The following is a 19,910-nucleotide window of genomic DNA, read 5'->3' as shown; positions in this document are numbered from 1 at the left end:
CGCCAATGACCCGTTCTATGCCTACAATTTTGCCAGACATAGTATTTTCCTCGCCAAAATAAATAAGCATATCCGGTGCCGGCACTGCAGAAGTCCGCTATTCACATCCAGTCAAAACAATTTTTGCCAAAAATTTAGTCTGTTGTATCTAGTCTGCTATAGCCAGGTCCATTATGAGCAGAGCGCATTCCACTTGAAGTGCATGGGAACCAAACAAACCAACAGAAATGGTCTGTTGTGACAGAGTTCGCTGTTACTGGATCTGATGTACGGAGAGTACACTGTAATTGGGTTTGCCTTTGTTGTGAGGTAATTACTCATTTTCGCCTGTGAACTTTGGGGGGGTTAGCTTCGTTTATTGGAGGATGGTACAACATTTCAACACGTTCTTGTTACGTATTTTGCGTCGTACGTTCGTCGACTCTCACAACTTCGCGACGGGTGAACACAAAGCTGTGTTCTGCTTTGCGTGCTCTGAAACCATTGTTCGATAGAAAAAATGCAAACAAACTTCTTGTTTTACGGAATGCCACCGCAAGTTTACTTAACACTGCTGTTTACCGGACACGATGCAACGCCTGCTATCTGATCTTCTCGACTCTGCACGGCAGAACTTGACAACTCCCATGCTAATACGTGTATTTAAAAATGAATTGGGCTAATAGACCCATTTCAGAAAAGTTGGCAACATAGTACATACGCGAGCTTTCATGATAACTGAGGTCATTCGCAAACGTCGGCCATGATAAAGGAAGCGCGGCTGCGCGGCGCTCTCTTAAAGCCACTCGTAGTCACCTCGGCGTTCAGTCTGATCGGATAAGTTTCTGAGTTTCTTTTGCTTGCTGTTTTGATTTTATCACCACATGCGGTTACGAGTTCTGCAGGAGTCATGCCGACTCATTGCTGCGTCCCCCTCTGCAAACGGCATGAATGCGCTCGTCGCTCAAACGCGGTATACCAGAGAGGTTGGTGTCCCACCTGGTGATAGGAAAGACCGATCCCCGCGACGCAGACGCCATATCATCCAGTACCCCAGTACTGTGAGTCCGTGAAGTCCGAGCTTAGGCGATGCGGGAGCGCACTGAGTCGAGCAGCCGGCACAATCGCTGTGTTTCCTTCATCATGGCCGCGCGGAATGTTGCTCGACTGGCCTTCCGCTTGTCCGCTATGCCTGATAGTATTTTGCAAAGGGTCTATACTTGAATGCTAGCACAACCCAATACCTGTGCAGAGTCATTTCTTCACTGCGGTAGATAATTAGCAATCACACTTCTAAAACGACACGGCTTCCGCACTCGTTTGGTGGTTCCAATGAGTGCAGAAGAACGTCCGTAGAATGAGTTTTGAGGCGAATTGCAATGGAATAAAAAATGCAAATAAGAAAAATTTATATACATGATGTTGGACTCTAGAAATCTGCTCCCAAACAGGCTTGCACTGCACTAATATTTGCCTTTTGGTGCTGCGAAGCTGCTTCAGAGCTCCCTTTTTACTGCACGGACGCTGCTCCAAAACAACATTGTTCGTGCTCCTTGAGCTGCTCCGAAAGGCTCAAGCCCGCTTCCACCACCTGTAAAAGCATCCTTGTGTTTGAAATTGATATGAGACTTCTAGCTAAAACTTCTTTCTGCACATGATGGCCTTTTTGAGTCGCACTCTTTGACAGCCACTAAACAGTATTACTAGCACTTCAAAGCACTGCATGGTTTCCGGTGGTGCCTGCACGTTGGTGTAAGTGAAATCGCCATAATCACCCACTCCAAGGGCTCGAAAGTGTGCTCTAGAAGCTGCTCCAGAAACTGCTCGAAGTAGCGCGCTGTCTCTTCCAGCACACCTGTCCAGCACTGCTGCCACACTTTCCTTTCCCCCCCATGTCAGTGATGCTAACGCTGCTGCTGCTGCTATGCTGCACCTGCTCTGAGCCCTGATGTGTGTGTCGGCTTTGCTCAGGAATGTACTGGGATACGGGCTATCCTCCTCCTGATCTCCATCAGTCTGGCATGGCATCAGGCAAGTCTTCGGGGGGGCTCAGTCTAACGCGTCTTTGGGCGACAGGGGGATGCGAGTAGCTTGTTGTGCTGCAGGCTAGCTTGAGGAGGGGGGTGCTACATTGGAAGTTGGGAAGTGTCAAGTTCTGTAGCCATAGGGGACAGGATAGATACATACTCTGAAGCGTTTTCTTTTTGTTTGGAGTATCGTAAATTGAAGGGGCACTAACGGCAACTGAACTCCCGCTTTTATTGAGGGATAGAGCATTCTCAGTCTTGGTAGCTGTTTAGCAATGCCACGTTTTTTTCTTTGTTTAGTTCTTTGTTTAGAAATTGATGCTGAGAGCATGAAGTTCTCTTCCTTTGAGCTTTCTCTAATACGTTTAGACAGCAAAGCAGCAGATTTTTTTTAGCGCCAGTTGAGCGTTAACATAACAGAAGCTACTGGGAGTTTTCTTTTTTTTTTTTTTTTGTACCTTGGAATTGTTCTTCCCAACCAGCCTTGTAATTAATGTTGTGAATCTCAGTGCATAGAATTTATTTAATGGGGACAACACTTCTTAAGCCTAGTAATCTACTGGTTAGTTCTTCAGTCAAAAGATGGTTGGTGAGGAGGGTCTACCTAAAGACTGGTGTACCTAAATCTGTCGATACAAAATTTTGTATTCCGGTGTTCTTTTTGCCTTTGGTGTCTCTTCAATGGCTTAACTTCTGGCCAGGCATGGGGAAGACATTTTAATGCGTCTCATTCTTTTGAAATTGCTGAGAGCGGCTGGGCTCGTTAACCTTGTTGGCACCTACTTGCATGAAGCCAGTGCTTGTATTGTTGCCTCTTTGGAAGACCGGGTGCATTACCTCACTGTTGCTTTTCTCGGTGGATGTTTCAAATGTGCATGCTTGACAGCGCGCAAGCTTTATACGTTGGTCAGCATTTCAAGAGCACTTGCATGATCAACGTGTTATCTGTAACGCCACATTGTGTGCCACTCTGAGCACGGTCATTCCCTCCTTTGCATTCTTTTTCGGGTGTTTTGATCTCTCGCTTTACCAAAGTTGCACAGTGGGCAAGAACAATGCGTTCCTTTTGGTGCTGCGTTTGGTGCTACGTTTTGCCTGTAGTGTTGTGGCATGATGGCATTTTCATGCCTTTGAGCACCTTGCAGCACAGCACATGACTTCAGTTTTCTTTCCACGCTTTTTGGTTGCTAGCAGCATCTTTTTTTCAATCATGCAAAAGTGCAAGCATGGGCTCAAAATTTCTCTCAAAATTTTTGGAGTGTTTTTGCGTTTTTGGATATCAGCCTGCGTTTTTGGATATCAAGCGTCGTTTTGGACGTTTTTATTTTGTTAGACATTTTATGTGTGGAAGGCATTCTAGCTCAAATTAGGCGAAGAAAATGGGTGTGGGTGGGCCTCGCCATCCACATGAGGGGCAACAGGTGGACCATCCGTTTAACGAAATGGCTGCCAGTAAATGCAATAGGGGTCGGCCAAAGACTCGATGGAGGGATAAGCTACGAAAATTTGGTGGGAAAGGGTGGATTCAGCTAGCACTGGATAGACGGGGCTGGAGATCTTTGGGATGATGTCCACTGCCCTGGGATGGCCTGCAGTGGACACACAGGCTGATGATGATGGTGATGACGATTCAGAAACGTAGTGGTTGGGAGGGGTGGTGTCCAAGCTATTCGCGAAATGTGTACACTCTGTTCGAACGCGCCGAGATTGTTAAAGTGGGACAGACGACGATGACCGTAACTGCTGCATGGTCAAGACAAGAAGAATGATTCGGACGAAATAACTTAAGGCGCAGGCGAGCCGTGGCCTGAATTCTTACTGCTGCCATTTCTGGCAAGCCACACGGAACTGGTGGTTGCCGTTTTATCGCTTACTCCGTATGCTTGATGCATGAGGAACAACAAGTTGTCATTTTTTTTTTTTAATCCCTCCCGAAAACAAGATAGGTTTGTGTGCTGTGCTGGCTGTGTTCATGTACTGGACTGCAACTGAGCATGACGTTTCTGGTGGCCGTTTGGCTTTTGAGCCTACCGTGCGGTGGTGTTGTGGCGGGGGAGAGCGGCATTATAAGACGTGCGTGCGCGCGAACGCCCCGTTTTGCCCGTAGCCGGCCCTCCCGGGACCTGTGTCGACCCGCGGGCGACCGGCAGCCACCAGTTTCACGGCGCTCCTCCGGCGGCGTGGTTCCTTTTGCTTGGCGGCGCCTCGGCTGCCGGGAACCAATAGGGGCGCCCCCCGCTTGCTCCTCCCTCCCGCTTCTTCCCCCCCGTTGAGGACAGGGAGAGGCCACGCTGCCGGTGGGTCTTGCACAGAGGGGATCCGCAGAAGCCCGATCTTGTTTTTTTTTTCTCTCTCTCGTCCTTCTTGCGATTTGGGGGGCGTGGGCTGAAACAGCGCCTCTCTCTCTCTCTCTCCTGTTTCTTCTCCTCGTCTTTGCAGGGGTGTCGACGTCTCGCTATTGCTAGAGAGGCAGGAAGAGTTAGGTCATGGTGGGCGCATGCGGTGTGCGCTTGGGCCCCTCAAGGCTGTGCCCGCCGATACTCCCTCCCCAAAGGCCGCAGCCACAGCCGCAGCCTCTGGCACAGCCACAGCCACAGCCGGGATTTTGGCATTCTCCGCACTCTGCAGCTGCTCCCCCCTCTTTCCCCTCCCCCACTTTGTCATTTTTTTCTCTCTTCTTTTTGTACCTGCTTGTTCTTCCTTTTTTTCTCTTTTGTGTTGGACATGATGTAACGCGACGGCTGCAAACACAGTCGGCTTTTCTTTTTCTTATTCTTTTGGCTAGTCTGTCTTGGAGAGACTCTAAATCGCGTGTTCAAATTTGTACCAGGCAGGCATTTGCTGTAAGTGTCCCCCCCTTTTTTTTTTCCTTCTTTTACTCTCTCCATTCACTTTCTGTAAAAAAATTTTTTCCCGCGTGATTTCCTTTGGCATTTATCTTGGGCAGCGTGACGCAGTAAACCACTTCCCTCTTTGTTCTTCCTTCTTGCGCTCGTTTCTTATTTGTGCATCTAGTTTATGCGACGTAGTTGTGTTTTGTATTAATTTATTGTTTGCAAGTGTAAGCTTTGTACAGAGAAATATTTGCCACTTTGGGGTTGTTTTCTATGGTGATGCGGCGTTCCGCACCTACCTTACCTTGTGTGATTTTGAGTCCTTGGCAGGGGATTATACCTTTCCAATAACAATACCACGTGGGTTTTCTTTTCTTTTTTCTTTTTTTTTTTCACATTGCACTCATTCCGTACACAGCCGAGTTTTTTTTTTTACCCCCAGCAGATCTACACGATCCTAAACATTTCCTATTGCTTGTTTCTTTGCTGTTTTAGGTTCCTCTTCTTTAATTTCACCTCTTGTGACAGGTTCGTGTGTGCATGTTTTGTGTGGCGGTGTATGGGACAACAGAAAAAAAAAAGAAAATCCTTCGTTCTGTTATGTTTGGTTATATTATTCTGCCTTGAAGAGTAACAGAGCCTTATTTATAATATTATTCTCTCTTTCTCAATCTGAGAATGTTTTCAACGGAAGTGTTGATCGAAATGAAATTCTCGGAGAAGAAGAAAAAAAAATAAAGTTGAGTTCTTGCACAAAAACGGGTGACCTAGTGCACGTGTTGTTTCTGTTTCACATTTTAGTTTCTGCCTGTGCGGTTAACGTTCATTTGGCGAGGTGTCCTCTTTGTTTTTTCTCTCCTGCTTGCTACCGGCATGGTTCTTATGCTTTGGCCGTAGGAAGCTGTGCAGGTAAGTCTGGAGGGTAGCAGCTGCATTGTTGCCTACAGTCTGAAGGTGGGGGGGCTAACGTTAAGAGGGGTATGTGCCTGATGTGCCTTTAGTGTCATCTGGGGGCTGCTGCCTAAGGCTCGTGCTGCTTGGAGGGGGGGGGGGGGGGGTTGGGAAGGGCGTCTGCAAAACCTGGGTTGGCGCATTTTAACAGTACTCGTGCGTTCTGGACCTCTTCACGTGCATTCATTTGTGGCATCAACCTTCGAAGACTACCCTTCACTGGATTGGGGGGGATCAACGTAGCAGAAAGTTGGAGCTGTGATCGACACGTAACAAATAACGATGGACGGATTGATTAATAATAAGTGAACTGAACTAGGTTGTGAGTGGCTGATTGGAGTCGCTCTAGTGAAGCAAGTGGTGCCTGTGTACCGCGAAGCTGCAATTCTGCCGTATGGCCTCGTTGCGCGCTTCAAGGCTCTCCATTGGACAACACCTGGAAGCAGCTGCCTGAACCTGCCTGCGTTCAGGTGCGTTCAGGTTGAGGTTCCGGTGTTTGCAGTGTTGATCTGGCGGTGCAGCCAGGGTCCGCGCAATGCACCCTATTGAGCCTAGGGTGCACCAGCTGCGATAACCTTGAGTGAATCTAGTCTATCGCAGCTGGTGCAAAGGTGGTTTGGCTGCGTTGCTATCTATAACATGACCCTTGAAATGCAAGGCAACCATCTTTTTTTTTTTTTTTTTCCTTTCTTTTTCTTCTTCTTCTTCAAAACCATCTGTATTGAAGACTGCTCTGTTTGTGGTAGCAGGATGACGTCACTACTGTCAATTGTATCTGCTGTAAAAGCATCGCTTGACCCGCACCCTTTGGAGTGATATGTCAAATTGCATGTCTTTTTATATCTATTCCACTTCTAAATTTGTGTTGGCTTTGATGCCTTTGAAAGTGGAGAAATCACCCTCTGTGAGAACGTCTAACGGTCGCCATCTGCAAACTTCACCACTCACTCAATTTCGAACAGAAGAGGTACTACCACCACCCTGTTGGGCGAATTAGTTTTCCTGATGCCTTTCAGTGGGAGTCCATGTAGAGGTAGAGTGGTAGTAGGTGCAAAGCAGAGAGGTAAGGGGAAGATGAGGCAAACTTAACAAGCACTGGCAGAGATGCCCAAGTTTTGGGCTCAATTCTTGGGCGTCTCTCTCGGGTATCGTTTCGGCATCCTTAGAGCGTGTGGTACCGGGGTCCTAGCGCCCGGCTGTGGCTCCCAAGGAAGACATTGTCCCCAGAAAACCACACCTTTTGTGAGATCCGAGCCAGTCTTCACACGTCCGATTTCCCCGAAGCGCAGGCACACACTGCCACAGTCCCTGGTCCTGTTCCCCGTGCACATGCTGCGCGTGCCCCCAGTCGTCTCTTTCTTGTCCTTTTCTGTGCTCTATTGCCACAAGCGCTGTGGCATTTCCATTTGTCTCCACTGCTTTGAAGATTGGGAACTCAACCACTGCATGGCTGCTCTGTGAGCAGCGCACTGGTGGTGGAATCCGAAGTTGGGGATGCATCTTGGGACGAAGCGCTGCAGCACCTATTTGCTAGAAGATGGCAGCGTGTCTTCCGATGGCCGTAGTGGTGACAACTGGGGAAGGAGCGCAGGTGTGCTGCTGATTGTACGTCTGTGTTTTTGTATTTTCTGGCACAGTTAGCCTTTAAGTCCCCATCGCACTTTTAAGTGAAGCTTTCAGCCTCTCTCTCTGATGTCCGGATGCGAAAACTTGCTGCTGGAAAGGAAACTTCCTCTGACAATGATGATCATGGGTGAGATGTGTAAAAATTAAGAACACTTTCCTGCGAGGATAGGCGACGACTTCATTGGGCCCCCTCCACTAATGCTGCAGAGGAAAAGGTGGCAAGCGTGTGACGTCGCGGCGTATATTGGCCTAATGGCACATTCTGAGGAGAACGTTGACAGCCGTTGCCCACAGCTTGCTTATGACAATGACGTTTCTCTGCATGCTGTAAGTAAGGCTGTTCACCGCAGGATGTTAGGCCTTGAGGTTTAGGACGCTGGGCTTAAAGGCACAATTTGAGGTTTAACACCTTGAACCAGCACCCACTAGAAGAAGTACTCGCTGTACACCAAGCAGCAGGTACCGATGCGCGCGGTACACCCCAAACCCAAACGTTAGGCCTACGGAGTACACACCCGGGAGTTGCAGCACTTATTCTAGAAAAATTGCATACCTCCAGAGTAGCACATACTCGCAGTGTGCGATTGGCCAACCAAGGAATCCACAAGAAAGCTTTGCATTCAACCGTCGTCATCGCTAGATGAGGGGTGCATGATTTTTTTACTTCCTATCTTCTAGGTAGAGGAAGCATGCTTCTTGAAACTTTTGAACGTGCATGCTTTAGAGCAACAGATTCCTTTTCAGCATTCGTTATAGTGAAGATATCTGCAGTTTGTGTCTATGCCACGGTAATGATGATTTATGCTATCATGACAGCTTGTGATCTGTCACTGTCATCATTGGGCGCACGACCTGCAGGGAGGTGTCAATTTGTAATTTGGATGTAGGATTACGGTGAAGCTCTGGGAATGTGGTCCTTTCTGTTTTCCGACTGCCCTCGCAAGCATCTGAAACTACGACAGTAGATTGCTGTGCATTCTAATTGTCTAATTAGAATGCAAGACATTTAACTTATGAGCATTTAAGGTGTTGGCAGTGAATACTGTTATACTGTCGGCCTGTGGACAAGCTTTTATTAAAGCCTAGTAAACTCCCCTGCATCAATTGCTGCCATGAATACACTAGGGCTTAGTAATAAATGATGCATGGCTGCTGGAAGTAGTTGTAACTGTGTTTTTCTACAAAAAAAAAAAGTAGGTATAGTGGTGCATCACAAGGAAGGAAAAAAAGAATTTCAGCTATCTAATTAAAGCATAGCAAGTTGTTGCCATGGTTTTAGCTGGAACTGCTGGCATTCTCGTGCAAACGAAAATACTGCACAGAACTATCGATGGCTCTCATTGGTATTTTCGTCCTCTGCAGTTTTCGGAGGGCACAGTTGTAGCACTCTTGTTTCAGGACCAAGAAATGAAGCCTCGAATCCGGTCAAGCTGCATAATTTTGTTTATACGACAAACTATGTATGTCAGTATATCATTGCACTGCCATAACACCAGAGCATGTAGTTGGTGTTTACGCTGTGAGACAGCTTACAGCATAAAATTTTGCTGGCTTGTCGGCCGCCTATTGACCCAAATTTCGATGAAATTTCGGCCAAATCTCGGCCACCTATATTGACCCAAATTTGGTCGGCTACAATGTGATAGCGTTAGATGACAAGGCAGTCAAATTTTATGCTGGAAGCTTTCGCTCGGTGTCGCACAGCAACTACATGCTAGTGTAGTTTGCCGAAAGTTGTCACATTCTGTTTCAGAACACAATGGTCATTATAACATGTGGTTCTTCGAAATGGTGGGTTGGTAGTGAATTGACAGGTGCTCTGTTCTGGACAATTCTGCTCAAGCTTTTTGCATTGAAGGGGAAATTTTCTTTGTGAGCCATCTCAGTCGTTCAAGTTGAGAGGTTCCCTAGAAAAAAAATTGTGTTACCTTTATCCACAAGACTGAAAATTTGCTTGAAGGTTTCCTTCTGAAGGAAAAGAAAAATTGAGATGCGTCTTCCCCATTTACTAAGAAAAACTTGTTTGAACTTGACCTCGGTTTCGCAAGAATGGAACATTGTCTCAATTGTGCGCTCCCAATCACAATCCTTTGTGGCAGGGAGAGTTCCACAGAACAATGTGTAAAGTTTCGTCTGTGAACAAGTACTCCTTTTTTCCTGCAGCTGAAGACCGTGCTATGTAAAGGGGCAACTGAGACAAAATTTAAGTTGGGTTCGTCAAAAAGATTGCGACGGCAGAACAAAAATCACGTGAGTTTTAACTCGAGCTTCATACAAGTAAGGTAGACAATAAAAATAAAAGGACGGCGGCTCGCGATCCACTTTTTTGCATTAATTCCTCTACAACATCGCAGGGACTAGTTCATGTGATTGGGGGCTACTTCCCAAAAGCTCCGTTCCAGTGGGCTACTGCCCAGTGATGTCAGTCCTGATTACATGTAGTGGGAAATTGGAAAGTGTGTCAGTATTAGTTATCTCGTTTTAGACAAAACCATTCCTTCAAAGACACTGTAGAGTGAATCTTTCATTTAAAAGGGATGTTATCCTCAGGGCATTTTTAAAAAAGCTTGTATAAAAGTGCATAAAATTGATGACTTAGTGTGCAAGTTGGGCAGAGTTGGCAGCAAGTTGGCATTTAACTCTTTCGTTACCACGCCTATTCAAATCGATCACCGGTGATCGATGATTTATATTGCCTATTTCGACATGTTGTAGTCGTTTCTCGTACACCTAATGCAGCCAGTGATTAGTCTAGGCATTGCCCTTTTAGAATCAGTTTAAATTTTCCCGCTCCGGCGACATTGAGATTTTTGGCGGCGTTTATTGCGAGCTGAGGTGCGCGTGTTTTTGACCAAGGGGGCGTGGCTGCTGCACTTGAGAAAAAAGGATGCACGTCGTGGTTAGGCTGCATTACCATAATATTTTTTTTGTTAAAAGGCTCCTGGCAAGTCAAATACCAAATAATGGGGTCAGCTTTGTAATCCGACAGCGTTGAGAGGTGATAATTACTTGAAAATGGCCCCAGCTATTCACTAATGATCTTTGGTTCGGACAAAGGGCAGCTTTATTCTCCCAAAGCTTATTTCTCATGGTCCCCCGCATGTCTAGCAAGTGTGCCTGACATTTTCAACCAGTTTCCAGCAGTTTCGGTTTCGTTTTCGCATTGCGAAATTCATATTTGGCGCTACTACGCAGTTACCCAACTACAAGCTCATTTGCCATGGCGCCTCCGTTGCCCGCTACTGCTCCTCAAAACAAGCATGCCGCTCGCGCTTCCACTTTATCTACGCCTTGCTTCTGTGATAAGAGCTTCCGCTGAAAGTCAAACGATAACACCAAGTCGTCGGGTATCAGTTCAGACGAGGAGAACGCTTCCAATTGGCCTTGAACACCGCCAGCTGTTCACCGGCCAGTTTCGGTTTCAGACGAGGGTATTTCCGGAAGTCTAGTGTCGCTTCTTAGTAGTACTGTTTATTCTGACAAAGTCTCCAACAGCCTTGTATTTGTTTCTTTTCGAAATTGTTAGGTGGCGCTGCAATGTAGTAGGCTCGTAGTGTTGAACTCGCTTCACAGCCCGACGGCGGCTTGGTGAAAGCTTGCTGGGCATGATTCTAGCGCATCGTACCTTATTCCTGCAAGCAGGGCTACCATAGTGAGTCAGAACATGATAATAAACCGCAAATGAAAGTTCTGACTGATGAGCGATCATCAGAACGTCAACAAGCATCCACCAAAGACTTTAGTTCTCAACTCCAAGCGGATTTTTTCACATCGCTTGCTTGCCTTCAATATTGTGCCGGTCATAATCATTGACAAGGTGTTTTTACATCACGTGGAGGCTAATTTGGGCCTTTAATAATGTCAAATCACCAGATTTCTTCTAGAGAACTATCCAAAATAGCAAAACTTGAAATAGAGGTTGGGCTTCACCACATGGCATGGCCACCACGTGGGCTAACATTTTCTTTTATATCTGACAAATTGTACTGCGCAAGTCAATTTTTTTTCTAGGACGGGTTTTTGAAATGTCTACCTACAAAATGTATATTCTAAATTTTTTCTACTACTCGCGGTTTATTATACACAACTTACTTTTTTCTTTTTTCCTCGACGCGCGGACAAAAATTTCGAATTCGATAATTTTTTTCGGAATCATTATTTAGGAAAACATTAATAAAACTGGTGTCGTTGGAAAGCGCGTGGAATAATCTGCATTGTATGTCACTGCAATGTGTGCCTAACCAATATGTATAGCACAAAAAAATGTTTTGTTAGACCCTTCAAAATTGGTCAATTTCCCGCGGTAACGAAAGAGTTAAAGGGAACTTTTTTTTCCAACTTCTATAGCTATAACTGCAGTCATAGTAGGCACCTTGTTCTTTCAAATGTTCACTGTAATTCTGGCCAAATGATCACTGTGGTTTAGTATTTAATCAATTCATGGTTGTATTTCTTACTTTCACAGTCAGTTGTATGAAAGGCAGGGTTGTCTTTGTGATAAAATAAAAACCATGCTTGAAATGATGCTATGTGCGAATTACTTTTTTTTTATGTGCTGACTACAAGCATTGAGTAGAGGTATACTTAAACTCCTAGTTGGAATTACCGGGTGCTACTTTTTCATATGATGTGCTGCAATATTTCAACTCCGAATACGGGTGGGATGGGTGTGACACTTTACGTGGATTGGGGATTGGATGAACTTATGCCCTACGTACCCAAACCAAACCACCGTTGCGCTGTCATATTGGACTCGCCAGGCTTGCCAAGAGACACTGCTGGAACTGATGCTTTACACGTGCCATGTCTGGATGCAGAGTTGGAAAAAATCAAAACGGATAAAAACACTGGAAAAAAAATGTCGAAGCTTGCACTAAGTTGCTCAGGGCTTGAAGCATAGCGAAGCTGGAGGGTTTCTTTCTCTCTAAGCACTGAAGGATACACCACCACGTATTGCATTAGGCTTGAAATTTTTTTATTTGCACGTTCCGTCGTCGCTTTTCACCGTGGTAGTATCCGTCTAGTATATTGTCATCTTCGTCATGCATGACTGCCGGTCCTGGATTGTTTTGTCCTCGGGCTTTCACTTTTCTCCTAAAGTGGAACGCGTCAGCATGCACTAGAACCGGCGACTACCGGCTTCGTGAACTGGGCATCTGCAGCGCGAGCTGTCTTGTGCGCCCCCCTTGAGGCACAAACGCACGTTAACTGTTATTTCTTTTCCTCTTTCTTTTTTTTTTTTTTTTTTTTTTTAATGCAAGTGTCACACTTTACGGGCGATCCTCGTAAAGCGCATGCTCACTTGCCTGGTGAACGGTGGGAGTAACTATGACGTGGGGTTTCTGATGACGCCGCACACATTACGGCCAGCAACAACACCACCGCTATTAAAAATGTTCTAGGCCTGGAGGCTAGTTCATTATAACGTAAATAGATGACTGGGTATTCCCAAGGGTGCTTTTCTTCTTGCTAAGCCATGAATTTACCTACTTGGGGCTCGTACATTTACGGCAGTGACCACGTGCGATGTGCAGTTGCTGCTGTTGTGCTCGTGCGATAGTAGTTGCTAATGGGTTAAATGGGCTGTGATGAGGATTACGGAAGCGAAGTCGGCTGACCGTACTGCGTTGGATTGGAAGAGTCGGGACAGTTATCCTTTGGGTAACCAAAATTTTGGTAACCGAATTTCGGGACTTCTCACTTTAAATATGATGTGGCGTAATGTGGGGTAACAGGAGTGTACACCTTCCCTACCTGATGCCTGCTCTTTTATTGATACGGTAGACTTGCGATAATGCAAACTCGAAGGGACCCCAGGATTTTGTTTGCAAAAATAAGTTTTCATAAGTATGGCTCGGGGCAACATAACAGTTTGTGTCGTAATGAAACATTCACTTATATTTAATAATACAACATTCACTCACAATACTGGAGTTCTATTGAGTTCACGCGTGTCGTTCCTGCCGTCTTGATTTTTTTTTTTCTCTCTCTTTCTTTAATTCACACGCCGTTATTGAAACGCAGGTATTTCGATTTGACATGTGCATGTAGATAATCGTCTTTATTCGTGACTGTTAGTGATATGAGGATGCAAATGTGCAGCTTGAAGCGGCAAATTCAGCAGATATTTTGCGGCAAGGAGAAGTAAAAAGTACGAATTAACTGAACTTACGCATTGGAGCAGTTTGAATTAAGCGGCTTTTAAGTACACTAAAAACATAGTGAAAGTACACAGAAAACATAGCGGGCCAGCCGTAAATTTGAGATTTGTTTGAAGTGACGGAAAGTAATTATTCGAGTTTTGAGTTATTGCAAGTGCACTGTATATGGTTGCACTTGCGGGCTGATTCTTGCTTTAAAACTTTGTAATGGACGTGCCTGTACTTACTGTGGCGGCGCACATACTCGTTTGGTTCTGCCTATCAAATACTCCAGGCAGAAGAACACCACGGGTATGCAAACGTACTTGCTGGAACAGAATGGTCAATCGGGCGTTGTCCCTCATTGAATGAAAGTAGATAATGTCGAATGATGCCCCTAATTCTTTTCTCCTTCTGTGGCTGTCGTCTCGATTACTTTGAAAGGAAAAACTCTCGGCAGATTTGTTACTCGCCTGCGTGTGTTGATAAGCGCCATCCCTGCATGTTTTGGTATGTTTTTAGCACTACTGGGGCACTGTCATTGCGGGTTTCACTTCCAGTCACTGCAGCCTGCTTTGTGAAGGAACCGAAAAAAGAACAAACGCTTCTGTGTCGACGCAACAGTGATCGGTAGAGATCTCCGTGTGGCAAAAATTTATCCGTGTCCCAACACAGCCGCTAGCATCAATGTATCTTCAGCGTGCGAAATCCTAATTTGCGTCTTACGCAATGAAAGACATTGGTCAGGTTATTCAGCCTGTTTCTTTTCTCGCCTCGCGTTTTTAAACCTGCCTCAAAAGATGCACAAAAAATAAAAAGAAGCTTGGTTGCATTCGCAAGCAACGCGAAACAAAGCTTCACAAGAATGAAGCCTTCCAAGCTCACATTGCTGCCTCCTTTTCACTGTTTAGAATTAGGGGATGTTGAAACAGGCAAACAGCAATGCCCACTGCAATTTTCAGCTATCCAATTTTTTTGTTTGATCGATCTTTCCATTGCATTGACAGCTTAACTCTCATCTTACAGTAGTTCTGGAAAAACAATCTTGCTTAACAGTCTTGCTTAACTTAGAGACAGTGTGCTCACATGGCAAAATTGAAAAAGACGCTGGAAACTGAAATCGCTAACGTGCAGCAACATAAAAAAAAATCTAATTACTTAAAAAGGAAGGCTTTGTTGCCTTATGACCAAAAGGTAATCTACCCTGTTTGTTTTGTTTTCTTTTGCAATGTACCTTGAACAGTCTATTATTGTGCACCAAGGGTTAGCCCATCCCTTTATTCTCACTAGAATTGTTCCTGCTTTTGTTTGGGTTGTCTCTTGAGATTTCCGGTTACGGCAAACCATCACCACCTTGTGTTGGTGCTAAAATTTTCAGGGCGTGCTGAAAATTTCAGGTCAACTTCTGAAATGCTCAGAAGGCTGAATGATAGTGGTTGGTGGCTCATTCTGAAGGTGTCAAGTTTCTGCTATTTTGCTCTCTGTTCAAATGATCCCTGTCCACACAGCAACTCGAACACTTTGTCCTGAATGTTCCTGCTATCGATATCTGAAATACACTTCATCCTGCGTTTTTTGAAAGTGGGACTTTGCATGGGAGACAATGCCTTATCACCACCCCAATAATGTCTGAACGCGTTTGGTTGTATTTTAAGAGAGTGAAGTAGTTTCAATAAGCAGTTTTGCCTGTGCCATTGGGCTGCTAGTGCTATGAATTATTTCCGGTGACAAACTTTGTCACGTACACCTTTCATAAAGGAAAATTCTAATGAATGACACACCAAAATTAATTTTGGTTTAACACATAGAGTCTGTGGCACAAAAGTTGGAAAAAGTAACATGCGGGGATACTTTTGGTAAAAACTGGTGAACAGAGTGTACAGCTTGCAACTGTACAGGTAGTTGGGGAGGTCAGAAAAACGGGGGTAGCCAGCTGTTTGATGATTTCGAAGTAAACCGATGCCAGGAAGTGGCTTACTCTTCTGGTGTAAGATTGTGCACAAAGTGACAAGGAAAACACAAACCTGTGTCTCTGAGGGGGAAGCGCCAAGATACGAGATGTTGGGGGCCTGAGAATGATGGAAATGATTGCTTCTTTCATCTCGATTGTTGGAAAGTTGTCCGTCTGTTCTCTCTGTTCTCTAAGGCGGAATGTGACTGATGAAAGTTTTTCAAATTTTCGGTGCCATGACTTGAATATAGGTCTGGCTTTGTGGTTTGGGAGGCACGTCTTGCTATGTGCCGTCAACTGCAACAGCTAAGAGCTAGTTGTGTGGTTTGGTGAGTTACTTCGTGGTGAAGAAACAGAATACATGAGAAAACAGGAGGCTAGCCTAAATGATACCATGGCAAGGCTGCAGTGGTATCATTCACAGAGGTGCGACATGTGGCATACTGTCGCACTTGTGTTCACAGCATGCAACTGAGCTTTCCAAAATGGGATTGCTGGTTGGTAGCTTGCACTTGAGCACTTTTGTGCCTCCTTAAAGGCTAAAGCCTGTGAACAACATCTGAGTCAAGACAAGACAAATACATGCCTGGTAGAAAAAAAGGGGTTGTCAAGATGGGGCTGAATTTATTAAGCTTGCGCCCTCTGCAACTTCCTTTTTCCTTCTTCCATGTTTGAAGCCACTAATCAGGAGGCCAGGTTACACGGATCACAACCCTTATCAAGCCAATAAAGAGGATAGGGGTCATCCCTTTCTTCATACACGGCGTATCACGATAGTGCTTTGGGACTGCCAGGGACTGCAGCCAGGTATTTAAAATCTCGCTGCCGGATGTGATGGTGTATATGAAAGCAGAGTAAAGCGTTGGCCACGTGTGGCAATGGCGGCTGTGCAGTTCATTTCAAAGACCAGCGGCCCTGGGACGAAGGCCCACTACTCTTGAGCTTCACTATCAAACATTACTCTGGTGAAATGAGGATCGCAAGAGAGGTTTGTACGGTTGAAACTGCAGTGGAGCACTATGGGGGAACGTGTTGGTAGAGTAAGCGCTGCACTCAACTGAACAGAGCAGTGGTAGGGTAAAACAGGCAGAATCTGAGCCAGCTGGTCCATAATTCACTTGGCTTACGGCGCGGCCTATAAAAGCTAATGCTGCATGCACAATAAAACTGTGATGATACACAGCGCTGCGTTTCTGCGTAGCATTAGTTTTAGCAGGTTGACCCATAAGCCAAGTGAATTGCGTGTGGTAAACGTTTTCGCTGATGTCACATTATTCGTCAGGATCAATTACCACTGTGCTCGACTGCAGTAGGTGCCATCAAAACTGCTGGATGTATTTAGTACCCAAATACTCAAAAGAAAGAAAAGATAATGACGAGTAAGTCAGAGGGGCGTGTGCGGCGGACTAAGCTGGTTGAGTGTTAAAAAAAGGCGCAGTGGGAGGTTTGCAGGCTCTCTCTCTCCTCCTCTTCCTCCTCTTTCGAGCAAGTGCGGGCTCTCTCTCTCTCTCTGTCCTGTCTCCTCCGTAATTGTGACGTGCGTGTGCTGTGGTGCGTGTTGTGGTGGCGGCGTGACGACACTGACCAGCTGGTGCTTGTGCTGCCCCCTTCCCCGCCCAGGGCGTCACCACACGGTCTTCCACACGGGATTCCTGCGCCACGGCAGCGTCTACCTGGGGCGGCCGGCCTGGCACTGAGCGGACAAGCCCCGCCGTGGCTGCTGCCGGCGCTGCTGCGGTCGCTTTCTCCCTCCCTCTCTCCCCCCTCTCTTCCTCCCCGCCCTCCTTATCTCGTGCAATCTCGCCCCCTGCTTTCTCCCCCGGCCCCTAACTTGCGTTTCTGCCGTCCCTTTCTCTTCTGTTGCGCTTCGTCTTTCTTTCCTTTCCTTTGAATATTGCCAGTGGCGTGGTTTCCACGAGATGGGACTGTCGAGTGCCGCTGTGGCGGATTGCCCGTTAGGGGAACCTCCGTGTTTGTCTTGGCGAGGAGCTAGGTCTTCGATATGGCTTGCGGAGTACTAAGTAGCGTTGGGAATGTTTGCACACTGGGAAAGAAAGAAAGGTGCACAGCTACCGTAGCAGTGCCTGGTTTTGGTCAACGCTGCGTGAGCCTACCATGGACCTCGTGTATCTTTTCCTCTGTCTGGCTCTCGGAAACTTGAGGCAACGTAAATGGAACCTTGCCAGCCCTTTCACTTGAAAGCTACCCTGGCATCCTTTTGCACTTGCCCACCCTGGTCCATGTGTGCCACAGGTACCTTTGGACAGGACTATGACAGGATCATGACAGGGCTGCGACAATACTAGCAGCAATCCTGCTCAAAACCATAGGGAAGGAGAAAGTCCCCCGGGCAGTTGCTGAAGACATTTGCAAATTCAAAGGAAGCAGTGCACACTCGATAACAGGTCCCAAGGAACCACAGTCGGTCGCATGCACAATGGTGTTGGGCTGGGTGCAAAGCAACCGCGCATCCCATTGTTTGGCACGAAGAAAAATTGGCAATGAGTGTTCACGAATGGCACGGGAACGTTGCTGCACAGATTCCAGATCTTGGCTGATGGTGTATCGGTGAATATTCTCCGAGTCACTTCGGAGGACTGTGGCAAGTGCTTCAAGGTCGGGGAGTGCCGCAGTCGTCGTCATAGTCTTTTTCTTTTGGGCTTGTCCGTGTCCATCCTTCTGCACCAGGCAAGCAGCATATGAATGTGGTCGCAGTTGCCAATAACCTCAGACGTGCTCACTCTCGATGTCAGAACGTCGCTCCTCTGCCGGAAAGCCGCTCTTTAGGCCCGCACCCCGTGGCACCCTGGCAAGGTGTGTGCCACCTGGGTGCGAGGCTATTTTTGGGTTTGTTTCCTCTCTTCCTGTCCTCCATCTCCCTCCCTCCTTGTTTGGCATCTCCTGCCTGCCTCATCCTTTATGCATCCACCTCATCTCTCTCTCCCTCTCCCCACCTGGCAGGCCCTCTCTGATCAAGCGCCCGAGTTTCTCTCGCTGACTCTGCCAATCCCTGTGCCTCCTATCTGTGTCACGTGACCCCCCACAAAGGCGCTTGCTATGCTGGACGTCACTAACAGAACCTAAGAGAATGCAAGCTGTTTGTACATAACAATAAAAAAAATGAATACAAGAACTTGGAAAAGAAACGCTGCCACGCTGTGTGTGTGTGTCCTGTTGTGACCTTTCTTTGAGCCAAGGCGAGGCAGTCCTGAGGACCTGTTTCTGGTTGTGGTTTCCAGTGGTGGAACAGCGGCATTGTTTCCTGAACCGGTGTGTCATCACCTCTTGAGCAGACTTCGTGCGAGACTGAAAAGCAAATTGTCTTGTCGCTATGCTGGCCTTGGTAAAAGATGTTGCCTTAAAGGGGCCCTGCAACACTCTTCGTGCAGTGCAAGTAAACCTGCGCGACGTTTAGATTAGACTTCCAGGAACATCCCAGCCAAATATTACACGTGTACGTGAAGCGGTAAGCGCACAAATCGCCGTGAAAGACGCGGAAAAACCAACCGCGCTCTCTTCAATTCTCCTCATTATGCACCCCTGGCATGGCCTCTGCGACGTCAATCGGGCCATGGCTGTCCTGGCTGTCCTATTGGCTGTCGCTGGTCAACTTCGCGGCTAAATTCTGGCATTTCTTGTGACGATCAGCCGTCATCGGCGCTGTGTATGAACCTCTTCTATGTCTGAACCTGTCCGCATGCTTTTGGTGTTTCTTTTGTTTTGAGTGCGCGCGGAGTTTGAGTGACGAACTAAATATTCCACTTTCAACGAGCCCACTCGACAACAAACGTTTATTGCTCCAAAAACGCCCTACCAGCCTGAGCGCTTGCTTGCGAGCAGGCCACCATACCTGCTTTTTTGTGGCACCAGACCGGAAATAGACCCGTCCACGTTGTGGGGAAAAGGACGAAACTCCCCGGCCTGTGACATATCGAAGGCCGCCGAACAAAACGCCGCACGCCGCCCCCCTCTCTGGGAGAGAGCGCGCAGCTTTCGCCGCATTGTCCGCTGTCGAGTTGAGAGGGAACATTTATCGCGTTTTTTCACCGCGCGTAGTTTCGGTGATAGTGAACGGATTTTCATAATTCTTGCAGGAGGAGATTGCTGGGACAATATACTTTACCCCAAAATACATTCTGAGTAGTCTATGGTAAGTGTTGCAGGGTCCCTTTAAGCCAATCCATTCACCATGGTGGTGTTTGCACTGGCATAGGTTCTGTGGAAAATAAAAATGAGCCGAGACTCATTGCTTGTTACAGCATGACTGTTTGGGTACAGTGATTGACATTCGCAAATGCTTAATTATCGTCGCTCTCAGTTCATTTACCAATTCCAGCCTCAGTGACTGCTTTTTAGATGGAGGGGAAAAGTGAATACATCTGTGTCAAGATTTCGGCTTACG

At 46.6% G+C, this 19,910-nt stretch overlaps 1 protein-coding gene across 7 annotated transcripts in view; it reads left to right on the top strand.

Annotated features, from left to right (window-relative positions):
- Window positions 1-19,910, top strand: part of LOC144174631 (uncharacterized) — a 60,684-nt gene that overhangs the window by 17,041 nt on the left and 23,733 nt on the right. For 6 of the 7 annotated variants that reach the window (XM_077703417.1, XM_077703415.1, XM_077703411.1 and 3 more), the window contains one exon: window positions 1,951-2,010. The exons of the other annotated variant lie outside the window; for it this stretch is intronic. In XM_077703417.1, the coding sequence (XP_077559543.1) occupies window positions 1,951-2,010 (60 nt within the window). The remainder of the gene's footprint in view (window positions 1-1,950; window positions 2,011-19,910) is intronic. 7 annotated transcript variants of the gene reach the window in all.

The sequence above is a fragment of the Haemaphysalis longicornis genome, unplaced genomic scaffold (genome assembly GCF_048455015.1).
Source record: "Haemaphysalis longicornis isolate Haplotype H1 unplaced genomic scaffold, Haemaphysalis longicornis Haplotype H1 scaffold_3, whole genome shotgun sequence".
In the NCBI taxonomy this organism is placed as follows: Eukaryota; Metazoa; Arthropoda; class Arachnida; order Ixodida; family Ixodidae; genus Haemaphysalis; species Haemaphysalis longicornis.
The sequence above is the reverse complement of the archived record's forward strand: the minus strand, read 5'-3'. Positions and strand labels throughout refer to the sequence as shown.